The sequence below is a fragment of the Notamacropus eugenii genome, chromosome 4 (assembly GCF_028372415.1).
Source record: "Notamacropus eugenii isolate mMacEug1 chromosome 4, mMacEug1.pri_v2, whole genome shotgun sequence".
NCBI classification, from domain to species: Eukaryota; Metazoa; Chordata; class Mammalia; order Diprotodontia; family Macropodidae; genus Notamacropus; species Notamacropus eugenii.
Window position 1 is genome coordinate 237,673,647 of NC_092875.1, and position 16,832 is coordinate 237,690,478.

At 39.0% G+C, this 16,832-nt stretch overlaps 1 protein-coding gene across 3 annotated transcripts in view; it reads left to right on the forward strand.

Annotated features, from left to right (window-relative positions):
* The window catches only part of L3MBTL4 (L3MBTL histone methyl-lysine binding protein 4), a 511,255-nt gene extending 494,540 nt beyond the window's left edge, over positions 1 to 16,715 (forward strand). For all 3 annotated transcript variants that reach the window (XM_072604270.1, XM_072604272.1, XM_072604271.1), the window contains 2 exons: positions 14,021 to 14,083; positions 15,103 to 16,715. In XM_072604270.1, coding sequence (XP_072460371.1) covers positions 14,021 to 14,083; positions 15,103 to 15,270 — 231 coding nt within the window. In that variant the 3' untranslated portion in view covers positions 15,271 to 16,715. The remainder of the gene's footprint in view (positions 1 to 14,020; positions 14,084 to 15,102) is intronic.
* The last annotated feature ends 117 nt before the right edge of the window (positions 16,716 to 16,832 follow it).

Genomic DNA, 16,832 nt, shown 5'->3' on the forward strand with positions numbered 1-16,832 from the left:
ACATTTTCTGATTTAATCCTTAAAGGAGCCTGCGAAGTTGGTAGCGAATTAGCAATCCCATGATTTCAGTTCTGTAGTGACCTGCCAAGTGAGGAAACTCCTGCCATTTGGGGCCAACTCCTTCTCTGCCACTCACCATCTTAGAGAGTTGCCAAGGTTTTGAGGTTAAGCGACTTGCCCAGGGCTACCCAACCAGTTACATGTCAGAAGTGTGACATGAACACAGATCTTCGTAACTCTTAAGATCACCAAATCCTTCTCTGCATTATTATCCAACTTAAGTGACCTGCCTGAGATCACCCAGCTTTTCAGTGTATTTAGAGCCTATGTTTAAAACCACTTTTCTGGCTCTAGCTATAGTGTAGGAGGAAGATTACCATGAGTTTCATCCCAACAAAATGTGAAAATACACAGGACTTGAGGTTTTTCAGAACCTTGCTTACTTTCCACGTGTGACTCTTTCCTGAATTAAGACAAATGGGTTACTTTCTGAGAGTAGCTATTTGCCCAGTGGTGTTCCAGTAGAATTCATTCATTTCCTACCACTGAATTCCTTTCTACCAGCAAGTAATTTATTCACCTTGATTTTGCAGAATTATGGGATTAGTACTAAAAGGGATTTTCAAAGATCACTCCATCTGATGCTCTCATCACATAGAAGAGGAGACATAAGCTCAGAGAGGTAACACAGAATTAGCTGAGGGGATAATATCCAAGGCAGGGTTTCAGTCTTCTTCTGACAACAAATTCAGAGCTCTTGCAACCACACTGCTCTGCCAGAGATCAGGCCCAACTTTACGTTATTGCTAATATGCATTAGTGCCAGCATAACCTACATGGCAATGCCAGTTGATTGACTTAAGTGTTTACTATGTACCAGGCTCTTATATTAAGCACTGAAGATGCAGAGAAAAAGCAGAAACCTTCCTTTTCCTCAAGGAGGGCATGCTACCTGGGGAGAGGGTATGCATGCATACTAGATACATAGAGAATAAGAAGGAGGGAAACAAACATGTATTAAGCACCTACTATGTGCCAAGCTCTGGGCTAAGTCCTCATTTGATCTTCACAGCAATTCTGAGAGACCGTTGCTATTTGTATCCCTCTTTTACAATTGAGGAAACTGAGGCAAAAAAGGGTTTCAGTGATCTGCCTAGCGTCACACTGCTAGTAAATGCCTGAGGTCAGATTTGAACTCAAGATTTGAACTTGACTTCAGGCCCTCCCATCTATCTTCTATGCTAAGTTATCATAAAAGGGAAGGCACAGCGGGACACACAGGTGGGGTGGGTATGAGGAGAGACACCTTTTTGGCAGTAAGTAATACTTAATTTAATCTTAAAGGAATTCAGAGGTTCTAAGAAATGAAGATTCAGTTATTGGTGGGAAAGTAGAGCAGGCCACAGAGGGTGAAGTGAGCTGTATGCCTGGGGTTCTCCAAAAGAAGGAGACATGCAAGAGATATCATGGTAAAAAAAAAAAAATTACAATGGTAAATGCAAAACAGAAATAAACAGTCACTCCACATGGGTTTGCCTTTAAATTTTAAGTTTAATCAGGATTAATTAAACCACATATTGCTCCTAATTTTCCTCTGAACAGTATGGGGACTCTTACTGAAAACAGTCTGATTTTCCCAGTATTTCTCCTTGGAGGTTAGAGAATGTGGTGTTTTTTTTTTCATTTTACTGAGGGTGGAAGAGAATTGAGTTCAAGGTAACCCAATAATACAGAAAAAGGGTAGAACCAAATCACTTAATCAGACACCAAACACTTTTGAGAGCTTCCTGAAATCATTGCGGAGGGGAATACAGAAATCTCCTATCCAGCCTCGTACACTTTAGTTGATTGTGTCTCCAGATGCTGATCCTTGAGGGGGTCCTGAGAGTTGTGAACATTTGCATCAACCATTCCAGCGTTCTGTAAGCAGTCAGATGTGTGACCAGGCTGGTCAGATCCATCCTTTTCACCCCCTTGCTTGTTCTTTTATATTTGAAATAACGCAATCTAGCAAGGAAGTTGGGGCAGGTAGGTGGTGCAGTAAATAGAACACTGAGCTTGGGATCAGGAAGACTCATCTTCCTGAGTTCAAATCTGGCCTCCACTAGCTGTGTGACCCTGGGCAAGTCACCTAACCCAGTTTGCCTCAGTTTCTTCATCTGTAAAATGAGCGAGAGAAGGAAATGGCAAACCACTCTGGGATCTTAGCCCAGAAACCCCCAAAAAGGGTTACAAAGAGTCAGACACAACTGAACAACAACAAGCAAGGAAGTTAGGTACTTGTTGAACCATATATAAGTTACTACTCTTTTTGGATTTCATTGTTTTCCCAGGTATATGAAACTCAGGGTGCCTCTAGGTTCTCTCATTGCAACTCGGTACTCAGCCATTACAGATGCCTTTGTCATTCCTTCCTCTGTGTAGTAGAAATAATAGTAGTAATAAAGATGATGATGATAGAAATTTGTACATCTTCTTGGCCTCAGTTTCCTCATCTGTAAAATAAAGGGCCTGGACTAGACCTTTTAGTGCTAAATCAGATGACCTTTTGGCAATTCGTATCATGGTGGCAGAGTGGAGAAAGGGTTGGACCTGGAGTTAGGAAGACTTATTTACCCAAGTTCAAATCCAGCCTCAGATATTTCCTAGCTGTATGACCCTGGACAAGTCACTTAACCCTGTTTGCCTCAGTTTTCTCATCTGTAAGACAAGCTAAAGAAGGACATGGCAAACCACTTCAGTATCTTTGCCAAGAAAATCTCAAATGGGGTCATGAAGAATCAGACATGATTGAAAAAACAACTGAACGAAAATCATATAGGTTAGCACCTAATGATTTCATATATTTTAAGCTCGTCTCCACATAAATTTTGATCTTGAGATTTGGGATGATGTCTTAAATTTCTTTTATATCTCCAATTGCACTTGGTACAGAGTTGGACACATAAAAATAAGGGATGCTGCAGAGGGAAGTTCAGTGGGGAAGATATTTCCATTGGCCACAATTTTATAACAATTTTAAACAGCTTGAATATGGTATGGAATTCCGATTGACAGTGGTGTTCAGAATAGAAGTCCTTTGACAAAGCAGTTCTTGGGTGACTAGATTAAGAAAAATGACTTCAGTGCTTCCTCAGGAGTGAAAGTGATAGAGCAGAATCTTGTAACAGTATGTACTAAATGCACTGCACCCTGTGGGTTAAGTATCATTCCCTTTAGATGACAAAGGAGATGAAGTGATGAAAAGAGATTCCCTTTTGCCTAGGTACAGAGAAAGACCTAGTCCATATTATTAGAAATTGGTTATTTCTAATCATGTTTGGTTACAAAAAAACAGACATCTTTTTTTCTATGCACAAAGGATGAAGGTGATTGAGTTGACCAATATTATTCCACTAGCAGAGTTTCATTTGGCCTTTGAACTCTGCTGATACTCTCTTGCATACCTGTACAACTTGGCAGTAGGTGGGGGCCAAAATTAAAATAGGCTAAACTTCTCACTTTCCAAATAAAGGTATAATCAATGATAAAACTATTTTGCAAACAAACCATATTTTCAAAAGGTGATTTCAATTAATTACACTTATTACTTAAGATTTTTATTTATCATGAAATCGCATCAATGTTAAAAAAAATTACTTTGTCACACACACTTTGTCCATGGTCAATGCCAGTAAACAACCAAAAACGCAGTGGAAAAACTACTATTTCTCACTCCTCTCAGACTAGAGACAGACTGACAGTGGTTGGTTGCCAAAGATCATATGACAAACAGGAGAGGAGTACTCGGTGGCAACTCACCAACCAAGTTACATGACAGGCAAAATAGTGACTAGTGGACAGCAGGTCACGTGGGGCACAGACAAAGCACCCATTACATCTTTACTTTCATTTAATTGTCTACGTTTTTCATGGGCTACCCGAAATCCTTTAGTAGGCTACAAAAGGCCCGGGGACAGTATGTTGTACAGGCCTGCTTTATTGCTATTAGATTTTAAACTACTTGTGGACAGGGCCTGTGTCTTTTCCAACTCCTTGTCTTTCTCTTCCCCTTGACATAGAACAGTTTCTGCATGTGGACATATTTGTTTCAAGGGAATGAATTTCACGGGGCACACTCATGGCATATATGAGCCCATATAGATAGATAAATAAACACACAGTCATATATACATACACAGTCATATATACATATATATGTGTGTGTATATATACATATATATACATACATACACAGTCTTATACACATATGTTATGGAGGTAAGGTGGGCAGACCTTATGTATGTATCTCACCAGCTGCTGCAGGGATGACTTGGTAAGTGTTATTGGCAAAAGCAGAGGGATTTTTATTTGCTATATTCAAAGAAACTCAAAACTTTTAAAGCACTGTATATAAATTGCCCCATCTCCAACCAAGTGCTCCCCAAATGTTCATTAATGCTAAAAGATGGCAGTCACTTTCAAAGCAAGCTTTACACAGGGGAACACAGTTCAAAGAATCCAGGGCACCGCCAAGCTGAGGATAGGAATGTTATGCTGTTGGACCTTGGGGGGATAAAACAGGCAAATGACAAACTCCGCTGTTTAAAAAAAAAAAAATGAGACAGGCTGGGAACATGATCCCAGATGTCCTGTAAGGTGGCACAGTCGGGCACACTACAACAGGCTCAGCAGAGTGCAGAACGTTGGCATTTGGAGGGTTCTGGAGGAAACAACAAGCCCACTGGAGAAAAATTAGGCTTGCTGAGATCCAGAGATGGATGTAAACAGAAGTAGGTTATAGTGAGGGAAGTTACCAGAGCCTAGAAAGGTAAAGCTTGAACTCTCCCAATTGCTGTGCCATTCTTCATGTTCAGCGTTCTCCCAGAGCAATGACAGGCTTTCACCACATTGTAAAAGTCATTCTGCACACCCTTCAGAAGAAGGACATCTCCCTGAGTCATTGGTGAGGGTCGTGCTGACCTGATCCCAGGCTCACTGATGGCAGAACCAACTCTTTTCATGGGACCACGTTTTTATCCTCACATTATAAGTATATTAAGTTTCATGGAATTAACTTATTGACATCAAAACAGGAAAGATAAACTCAGCTGGAATTCAGACTTCTATTTTTGAGGGACTGGGAAATCCAATGGTCAAGCCATGAAGTTGTCGGGACCAGATAAATTTAGATACTGATCGCTGACTGCAGAATTTGATTACTGTGCTGTTGGTGTGCATTCATCGCATAGGCCTTCTCTTTGTAGTTTGATTTACAGCTAGAAGAGACTTTGCTCATTTATTTTCAGTTGTATCTGACTTTTTGTGTCATCATTTGAGATTTTCTTGGCAGAGACACTGGAGTGGTTTGTCCATTTCCTTCTCCAACTCATTTTACAGATGAGGAAACTGAGGCAAACAGAGTAAAGTAACTTGTCCAGGGCCACACAGATAGTGTCTGAAACCAGATTTGAACTCAGGAAGATCAAGGCCCAACGCTGTATCCACTGCACCATCTAGCTGCCATTATAGATCATCTAATCCAATCCCCTCATTTTATAGATGAGGAAACAGACCCAGCTAGAGGTGGTGATTTGTCTGAAACCACAGGTAGAATTTGAACCTAGATTCCAGTGCACCACACTGCTCTGTGTGACTAACAATTCCTGATTCCAGGGAGCAAGAAAAAAGCATCATTTGGAGCCTTTGCTTGACTAGAAAAGAACAAGTAAACCTACATGCAAATAAATCAAGTCAACATAAAGGACTGGACTGTTATTACAGAACAAAACTACTTTCTTCTCTGCTTTTCTGAAAATGAAACTCCTACAATCATAGAGTGTTATATCTGGAACAGACGTTACAAAATGTCTTTTTCCTTACCCTCATTTTTACAGAGGAAGAAACTGGATCCCGGGGAAGGGGAGTAACTTTCTGGTTATAAATCTGGAACCAGAACTCAGGTCTCCAAATTCCCAATAGGATACTTTCTTGCCATATAAAAATCATTTCTCTTACAAGTAGGTGGAAATGTTGGGGACCTTTCCTGGAACTCAGCTGCTAAAATATTTTCCTCAGAAATGCAGAACTTTTTCTTTGACTCTCACTTGTCTTAAACAGATGATGCATCTTGAAATATCAATAAGATTATTCATTATCCATAAAGACAACTTGGGAAGTGGTACAATCTCCTATCCCCCAGGAGTGCTCTCTGCCTCGGAAATTTCATTTTATTCATTAGCTTGGAGAACATCAAGATTTCCAATCACATCCTTTACAGCGTGGACCCAAGCAGTAGGCCCAGTAGGTTCAGAGAAAGAGGTAGTGATAAGCTAAATACAGGTTACATAAAGAGTTCATTGCTTCTTGTTCACCTAGAAGAGAGAAAAAAAATTTTACTCGCTTAGTAAACAAGATTGGTTTCCTTAGTGTTTGAATGTGTCATTCATAATCTTGGTGGTTAAGAGCTCTGGGCCTATAGTTAGGAGGACCTGAGTTCAAATTCTGCCTTAGACACTTCCATCTCTGTGACCCTGAAGAAGTCATTTCATTTCTGTCTGTCTCAGTTTCTTCATCTCCCAGAGTTATTGTGAGGATCACATGAGATAATGCTTGTAAAGTGATTATACATTCTTGTTGATATATGATGATATAACATGACATGACAATATAATGTAATGTAATATCATATCACATCCTTCTCCTTATCTGAAGAATTCACAGAGAATCTAGCTTCCCAACTAAAAAAAGTTTTCACTTGCTAATAGGTAAAAGAATTTACCTTCTGTTATCTACAGCCAGTGTGTATGGGAACTGCCCCTTTCTCAAATACCTCTTAGCATGCCATGGTAGAAAGATTTCAGGATTTTGAGTCAGAAGGCCTGTGTTCAAATCCACGCTCTGTCTGGTCTTTTTTTTCCATATTGATAACATAAGGGTTTGGACCTTTTATCCCCTGATGTCCCTTCCAAGTCTAAATCTGTGAGTCTTTCATCCCTTCCTTGATGAACATCAGATCCAAATTCTTAGGATCTTAGAGTTCATCTCCCAGAGAGGTCATACAGCTTGATTAGTGTGGCAAATAACCCAGGGCTCTTCCCTGAGAGACCAGCCCCCTTCCCACTGTGCTATACTGGCCAGAACAATTTGTTCCCTATCAGCTTGATGGTTGGCTATTTGTGGTGATGTTTTTATCCTTATCCAGTGTTTTTTTAAGATCATTTTAAAAATGGTTCAAGGACTCGAGATAAAATTATACTTGTGGAATCGGTGCTGACCAAAGCAGACATCAGCATACTGATTATTTTTAAAAACAAAATATTCTGAGGCTTTCATACAGGGTGTAAAACTGAGTCTAATTAAATATAGTGAAGAGATGTCAGGGTGAGTGAGCAGCTCAAGGTGTGCCCACAGGTGCTAGATTCTGCTCTGGAGCTCACTCTGACTTTTAAGTGGCCTTGGAAAAACCAACCAGCTATGGTGTTGCTTTAAAAAAAATTGTCTCTGTTTCTTTTTAATGCTATCTTATTTTTACATAACCTAGATTTCCCAGTATTTCCTCTTCTCATCCCAGAGAGACATCCCTTATAACAACAAAAAAGGAGGAAAAGTTTAGGAAAACTAATAATGTCAGAAAAGTCTGACATTATATGTGGCATGTGTTCCACACCCACAGTTCCCATCTTATGCAGAGAAAAGGGCAATGGCGCTTTCTCATGTCTTTTCTTTGGGGCCAAACATGGTCATAATGATTTGGCAGCATTGTTTTAATTTTTTGGATTTAATTTTCTAGATTTCTAATCATATCCCTTAGGAGCCTGGACCCAAGGGATTGCCCTAAGAAATAACCTCCAATATTTTTCTAAGAAAGAGGTATCATTAAGCTAAATTTTGTCATTGTTCAGTCTTTTCAGCCATATCTGACTCTTCATGACCTCATTTGGGATATTCTTGACAAAGATATGGGAATGGTTTGCCGGTTCCTTCTCCAGCTCATTTTACAAAGGAGGAGCCTGAGGCAAACAGGGTTAAGTGACTTGCCCAGGGTCACAGCTAGTAAGTATCTGAGGCTGGATTTAAATTTAGGAAGATGATTTCAAGCCCACCATTCTATTCACTGTGCCCCGCTAGCTGTCCCGTTGATAAGCTAGGTTACAAAAAAAAGAATTCATTGCTTCTTGTTCACCTGGAAGAGAAAAAAAGTCATATCTGCTCAGTAAAAAGCATCAATTCCCATTGTTACAATCGTTGTGTGTATCATTGGCCTTGCTTTGCTTTGCGTCTGTTCATATGAATCTTGTCATGTTTTTCAGTATTCATTATATTCATCATTTCTTACAGTACATTCCACGACAGTTTTGTACCATAATTTGTTTAGCTATTCCCTAGTTGATGAACATCTACATCATTCTTTACTGCTACAAAAAAAAAAGCTACTGAAAATATTTTGTCCTTTATGAGATCTTTGCTTTCGTCATTGACCTGCTTAAGGTATATGCCTAATATAGAATCTTTGGGTCAAAGCATGTGGATATTTTAGTCACTTTCACATAATTCCAAATTATTATCCAGAAGAGTTGACCCATTCTTGACACCAACAATGATGCATTATTGTCTCCATCTCGTACGGCTTTCCTTCACTGATTCTTGACATCTTTTGTTACCTTTGCCTATTTGCTGAGTGTGTGGTAAAATCTCAGAATTATTTTGCTTTTCATTTCTTTTACTACTAGTAATATGAAACATTTTTTCATATGGTTGTTAATAATTTGCCATTCTTTTGAGAATCATTTGTTCATATTCTTGAACTACTTATATGTAGCAATGACTTAAGTTATTCTGTATTTCTATTAGTTTCCTAAATATCTTGAATATCAGGTTCTTATGAGTGATAATTGTTATGGTCCTCCCACCCTCCAGTTAATCATTTCCCTTGTTATCCTAATTGCTCTAATTTTGTTCACATAGAACCTTTTTAATTTCATGTGATTAAAGTGTTCTGTTTTATCATTTGTGATCAGTTTTATCCCTTGTTTGCTTAAAAATTCATTCCCTTCCTATAACTATAAAAATATCTTCTCTTGTTATCTTTGATATTTTTTTAGGTATGATCTTTAATATTGATATGATATTTAATATTGATGTCACATATCCATTTTCAGTTAACTGTTGTATGTGGTATAAGATGGTGTTCGAGACTTACCAGCAGTTCTTATCACATACCTTTCCTAAGTAATTTATGTTTTGACATTTATTAAATACTAGGCTATTGAATTGTTATTTTTTAGTTTTCCTTGTTAGTATGTTCTATAGATATCCTTTTTTTTGTAAACCAGTTGGTAGTGGTTTGGATGATTACTGCTTCATAATATTCTTTGAGTTGTAAAAGTACTATTCTCTCTCCATTACTTTTTCATTATTTCTTTTGATATTCTAGATGTTTTTATTCTTCCAGATTTATTTTGTCATTATTTTGTCTAGCTCTGTAAATTCTCCCTTTGATAATTTGATTGGTAGATCCTCTAGTTTGTAATTTATGTATGTGTCAGTGAAATTTTTTTTACAAAGAAGTCGGGAGTGGTTGTTGAGTCAACATAATTTTTGTATATACTGAAAAAGCCAGAGTTTCCATTGAGGTAGTCCTGGAACCAAGCAGATATTCAGATCATGTCCCTTCTATGAGTCACTGCAACATAAATTCCTCAAGGGTAGAGACTATTGACCAATGCCTTCCATGTGTTTGTTGGTTAGTTGGTTAGTTTTTGGTGAGTGCAGTAGTGATATAGTCTGGACCTGTGATTTCATCCTTTTGGGGAGCTCCTGTTGTAGCAATAGTAATAATAAAAGCTAATATTCATATAGCATATACTATGTGCCATGTACTTAACAAGTATTATTTCATTTGAGTCTGATGACAACCCTGGAAGGTGGGTGCCATTGTTATCCCCATTTGTCAAATGGGAAAACTGAGGCAAACAGATTAAGTGAGTTGTTCAAGGTCACAGCTAAGTAAGTATCTGAAGTCACATTTGAACTCTGGTCTTCTTGACTCTAGGCCCAGTTCTCTGTCCATTGGGCCACCTAATTCCCTCCACTGATATCTATAACATAGATTGAAAGCTGCCTAGAATAGTAACTCATCCATAGTTCCTTAGCTAGTAACCTTCAGAGGAACCCAGAGTTTCCCCCACTGACTGCCCTTGTTGTCACTAACTCTTCCCCCTGAATGGAATAGATGCCTAATAAATAAATGTTTGTTGAACTGAATAGAATTGAATTGGATTGGATGAAAATGAAAGTGAATTGTGCTAGGCAATGCTGCCATCCTAAATGCCACATGATATACACCCTGAGCATCTGGTATAGTTTTCTTTATTTCATTGTTTTGCTGCCTCTGCTTTATTGAGGTAAATATCAGGGAGTTCCAAATTTATAATGAACCAACTCGGGTAATGTATCTTGCCGCTGATTACATGCAGCCTAAAGAATGGGAAGTAATCTCATGCTTGAGATTACTTTGTGCCTAAAATGAAAATGGGAGAATGTGGAAGTACATAGTCCCAAGGCATTGGGCATGTTGTGGCTGTTGAAAAAATTACAACAGTGCCCTAGTCTGAAGTCCTTAAGAGTCACGTGAATCCTTGAATAGAAGATGATCAATTTCAGGGAATGATCATGATTCCTGAAACTAAGATTATTAGAGAGCATTTGTCCTGTTTATAGTGACCTTCAACCAGAATTAAATGGAAGCAGTTAAAGATGGAGTGAGTGTTTTCAAGTTAAGTCCACCAGCGTTGGTGAGTGCTTACTTAGGGTGATCCAGGAGCTGGGCTAAGTAAGCGCTGGGAAGGCAAATACAAGCAGAAAGTGCCAGCCTCAAGGAACTTGTTCTAATAAGGGAAGGTAATACTAAAAGGGAGTCAGAAGGAAGGTGCCTCTCGTGGGGGATGGAAGGGATGCTGTCGACAAAGCCCTCTCCTGTAAAGCATCAAGAGTACAGCTTGGAGAGGAATAAAGACAGAAAGGTGTTTCCAAATAAAGAAGTCCAGGGGTGGGGAACCTTCTGAAGTGAAGAGACTTCTGGACAATATGCCACCAAAAGTGCACTGACATTAACATTACTGTTTAAGTAAATAAAAAAACCAAAGAATTCTGAATTTCTTTCCTAGCAGAAATTTGTGTGTATTAATAAATTGTCTCTGACAGATTTTGGCTTTAGAACACACACACATGCACACACGCACACGCGCGCGCACATACACACCTACCCAGAGAGAGAATGTGAGTAGTTACCATGTTTTGTTTTGTTTCAGTTCAGCAACATTAGGTACCTACTATGTTCAAGGCACTGCCACAGATAGACTGGTGGCCTTTTCTGGACATTTCTCAGGTGTTTGAGGAGGACAGGAAAAATACTAGAGTTTTGTTGCCTTTTAATTTTTCTGGGAGAAAAGACCTGCTTAACACTAAAGTTTATTTTTCTCCAAAGGGGCAACCTTCTTCATGACTAGGTTTCACATCTAACTCTCAGGAATCACACTCAGAAAGACTGTAAGTGGACCACCAGATAGAAAGCAACTCTTGTAATCCACCAAGGCCTGCCTACATTCCCCAAAATCTGTTTTTACCTATTAAGAGAAATTTTTATTTTACTATTGTATTAATAACTAGTTATTAAATTGGGATCCAGGCTTTTTTCTTCAATATCCTCATTAAGACCCAGCTCTTGTAAAAAGTCAGTCTCTGAAGGACATGACTGATAGAGATTACCCCTAACCCTCAAGGAACATGCTCTTCAGTCTTGAGTGGGATGTCACCCAACTAGGAGACATAACTTCTATTAAGAGTATAAACAGAATCCAGTCTGGGTAAGTTCTTAACTTCTATTAAGAGTATAAACAGAATCCAGTCTGGGTAAGTTCTTAACTCTGGGGAAAAGAGCCCCTGTTCTTGTACCCCTCCATTAGAGTTTAGGGTTACTCAGCTCATAAAGTAGAAAACCAATCAGAGTGGTCTGGATGGAGATGAATTTCCCTGTCCAGATTTCTGGACTTGGCTGTGTCTTATGATCAAGCCACGTTCTCAGCAGGAGGAGCTGAAGTCTTTTAGCCCATCTTCTCATTAAATATCTACCAATCAGGGTTGAGTTTCTCTTGTCAGGGAGAGTTCCCTTTCAGAAGGGATTTAAGGTGATTCAGTCTCCCTTTGTGCCTTTGGTTGCCTAGAGAAACCACTGACCACCAATTTATTCGTTGCCAACTAGCCTAATTAACAAATTAGTTATTAATTACCCAGAACCTCTGTTTGGAGGGTGGGATAGGTAGTTATTTGTTTCACTGTGAAAATATTCTCCTGACATTTTAAATAAAGTCTGCTTTCTTTGTGCATCAGACTAAACAATTGCACTGGGTCGGGTCCTATGTGGCACAAAAGACAAGCTTTTGAGCATCTGTGCTTTACGCTTTTGTTTGATCTGGCATTTGAGAAATGTGTCAATAGGGGAAACTTGTTCTTTTCCTCAATCTACAGCCCGATCTTGGTAGAACTTTGACCTAGATAGAAAGTCATTAAATATATGTAGCTCCTTGAATAGGTCGGAATATCCAGTCTAGTATCCTTTATAGTTAATGAAAGAATGGGAAAGGTACCCATAGCAAACTTCAGTTGACCCTGTGAGCTATTGTCCCCTACTCACTGCCAAACTCTTAGAAAGAATTATCTCTATACTATAACTTCATTTCCTCACTATCCACTCACTTCTCATTGCTTTTGCAGTCTGGTTTTGCATCCTACCACTCAACTGAAGCTACTTTCTCTAAAATGACCAGAAAATACTTTGGACCCTAGAGTTAGAGACCTGGGAGGAGCCTCGGAGGCTTACTACCCTGTGTGACCTTGGGTCACTTAAGTGACTTATGCCATCTAAACTCTTCGCTCTTTGACCTGTATAGTCAATCAGTTGCCAAGTCTTGTTTTTCCTACCTCCATAATAGCTATCACATCTTTTCCCATCTCTTCACTGCTATGGCTGACATTCTGGTTTAAAGCCCCATAACCTCTCACTTCTAATAGGATCCATCCTCCAAATAGCTGTCAGAATACTTTTCCTAAGGCATAGGTCCTATCAAATCACTCAGAAAACCTTGCATGTCTTCTCATCGCCTGTAAGACAAAACCACAAACAGCCTGTCATTTCAGACTTTCCACAGTCTCCCACTTACTTTTCCTACCTTATTTTGTACTCTTCTGTGTTCCAGCCTCACTGGACTACTACCAAGGGTGTGGGGGAGGAGGGAAGTGCCCATTGCACACTTTAAAATGTAATTTGCATTATTAACATTTTCCTCATCACTTTCTTGAGTCTGGATAAACAACAAATCAAGCTCTGATTTTCAGTATTGGTTGAGTTCCAAGGTGTAAATTCTCATTTATCATTTAACTCTCAAACTAGTCTACACTGGCTCCGGCACACCCCAGGCCATTCACTGTGCCTCAGACTTGGAACTCTGCATTTCCACAAACTACTCTCCCTGCCTAGAATTCATCTCCACCTTGCCTTCCTCAAATGCAGAGCTTGGGTACCACTCCCTCACTGCATCCCCCCCTCATTCTCCCAGTCCTCTGGGCTTCCATACCCCACAAGCATTCACCTCAAGGGCAAGGATTGTTTTATTGTTACCTTTATACTTTCATTGCCTGTCACAGTACCTTGTGTATCATTAGCACTTAATAAATAATTAATGAGTCGAATTGAGGGTTTGTCTCTAACAGTTTGAAATATATACGTACAAATATGCATATATATATACATATATATGCACAGATATAAAATTGGTTAGGAGAAAGAAACAGAGTCAGAGGGAGACAGCACATTTATTAAGCACTTACCATGTTCCGGGCACTTTGCTAAGTCACACTATGATTCACTTATGACCTAAGAAATTATTTCCGCTTATTCAATAAATTTGAACAGATAAAATTTAAACTTTTAAGCACCTACTATGCACATGTTTCAAATTAGGTTTTTCATTTTGTGTTGTAGGTGGCAAATTTTGTGCAAAGCCTTCCAGGCTGTGAAGAGCATTCTAGATACTTCAAGAAAGAGGTAAGGAATGCCAGCAAAGGCAGTTCAGTATCGTCCCCACCTCTTGTCTTCAGGGCCCAGCTTGGTCATTGTAGTCACAGCTTTTGTTGTCTTATATGGCCGTTCCCCCATCGTATAGAGCTCCATGCTTTCCAAGGGCACCTTGTCTCCCTCCCCAGATGTCAGCTGAATTTTAGTCCAGATCCACTTGAGCAGACATAATTCCCACTGCTATCTCATGGACTGGGCTATTAGTGTACACCCTCTGTTGTGACTTAACAGCATATAAATGGTCTACTTTTAAATGTATGTTCAAATGATTTTTTAAAAAAAACCTAATTGGAAAAATTAGTTCTGGTGGACTGCCTTCTTAGACTTGTATCTCCTGAATCAAGGCATGGCTAGTTAAGTGAGTGACCTGTATGAGAGTGAGTTTGAGTCTGTACTTATTTGTCTTAACAGGAGTTGGTGGTGAAAGTGGTGGTGCGGGTAGTGGAGATGGTATTACCCAGCCCTTTGATTTCATGAGGGTAGGAAACTCCTGCTAATGGAAACTCCCTCCACTGATTTACATAGCCACAGTTTATCCAGTCTTAGTTGCCTTGATCATTGAGAAATCAAATGACTTTGGTCACACATTGGTGTGTGCCCTATTTTCCTGGCTCCAAAACCCTTTTTCTGTATGCTGTGTGATAATGTCTCTCCTTGTTGCAGACAAATAGGTTTGAAGTCAGAAAATGGTGACAAGATCAAGTTAGCAAGCAGATGATTTATTAAGTGCCTACTATGTGCCAGGACTGTGTTAAACAGTGGGCATACAAAAAAGAGGGAGAAAAAAAAAGACAGTCTATGCCTTCTAAAAGCTTACATTCTTAAAGGGGAAGACAGCATATAAAAAGAAACGGGGCAGGGAAGGGGGAAGATAAGGGGGGTACCTGACCTTATCTGCCTCAAGAGCATTGCACAGAAAGTCTAGGAGAGTCAGCAGTACAGTCTTAGAGAAGAATGAAGACAAGGTCCTTGGTTTGTTTTATTTGCAGCAGATCGATGGCAAAGCCTTCCTGCTTCTGACCCAGACAGATATAGTCAAAGTGATGCACATTAAACTTGGCCCAGCATTGAAGATTTATAATTCCATCCTGATATTCAGGAATGCCCAGGAGCTCGGAGAAACAGATTCTGCCTCTAGCAAAGACATCAGGGAGTAGACGTGCCACTCTCTCCTGGACACTTTGAACTTACGTTATTCAAGCAATAAAATCTGGAATACATTAATTTGATTTTTCATGTTTTACCTGGTTGTGTCCATACTGAAAAATGTTGTGTCTAAGTTTTATACATTGAAAAGATTTTGGTGACAAAGTGCCAGAATTCAGAAAGTTTTAGGCACATTCAAACATCTATCAACATTGTTATCCTTTGGCAAAGTCTTGTCATGTCAGACAGACCAAAGGTGTCCACGCATACATTCATTTTTATCTTTTCCCTTGATTCCATTAAAGAAGCCATTTCCCAGGCATAAAACTCTTAAGTGGTGAAATATTAGAAAATCAGTGTTCATAAATTCATTGTTAATGTTTTCACCATAACATGCAAGCTTGGCTTAGATTTGCCATCTGGACTGTAATGAGTCTGCAAAAGATACACGGAAGGAAGAGACAAAGAAGGACCTGGTGCTTTAAAAAGATGTCTTGTGAGATTTTTATGTACTTTACTCAGGAAAGTGTGAATGCTTTTAAAAAAAATAATAAAGCACATGTTTTCATAATTCATTAATTCTTTTTTTTTTTTTGTCTAAGTAACCTTTCTTGGTTGCTCACTTAAGACTTCTTGGGACCTTAAAACGGGATGTGATGATGTAATATGACAAAAATCAGATCCAGGCATTTTAAAATGAAACACTCATCTGCCTGGCTCTGACAGTCATCCAGTCCCCTAGTGTTTTAAATGGGATAGCACTGGAATCTGTTTATAACACTGCTTTTGGCTGACAACATGCCTTTATAGATGAACTGTATTATGTCAGACTTCTGCTCTGTGTAATTGATCACATTCAGGGGACGGGACCTGTCCTACTGTATATGTAATCTGTGCAATCAAGAATTGTGTTATTAATGGATGATGAACCTATTGTATTTTTTAAAGCTAGAGATATGTCATCCTAAAAGAAGGATCAGAAGGAGGGGACTTGAAAAGCATCATCTCCCATATTCAAGTGTTTTGTAAGCTGGTGTTTTCCTACAAGTAATTATACCTGAAAGTAAAATCCTGTGGGATCCTCCATAATTGGTATTTTTCAGGTGGGCACATCCACAAGATAGACAAATGGGAGAGGGGGGAGAGGAGAAGGATAAAGTTGTATTATCACCCCCTCTGCTTGCAGCTAGTTATAATGTTTTTCTAATATTATATCTATTTGGATAGAAGTGTCAACAATACCAGTTACTTGAGAAAAACATCTCTAAAGCATATGCATTTGTTATGTGTCTTTGGAGTCTTTGATTTAGATAGAATTTTAATATATTATTGGTTGATGTAAATTTTCATTTCTGTGATTTTACCCAATCTTTCTATGGGCAAATGAAACCCATGCTTTTATTGTATTCATATTTTAATATATTTTAAATGCTAATAAATATTGATATACATGAAATAGTCATGTCCCCTTGCCTTCATTATCATGACACACTGTCTAAGCTTGGAGACCCTTTCATTTGAAACCAAGACAAAATCATAGTGACATCTCACGCGAGCAAAGAATATAGCCCAC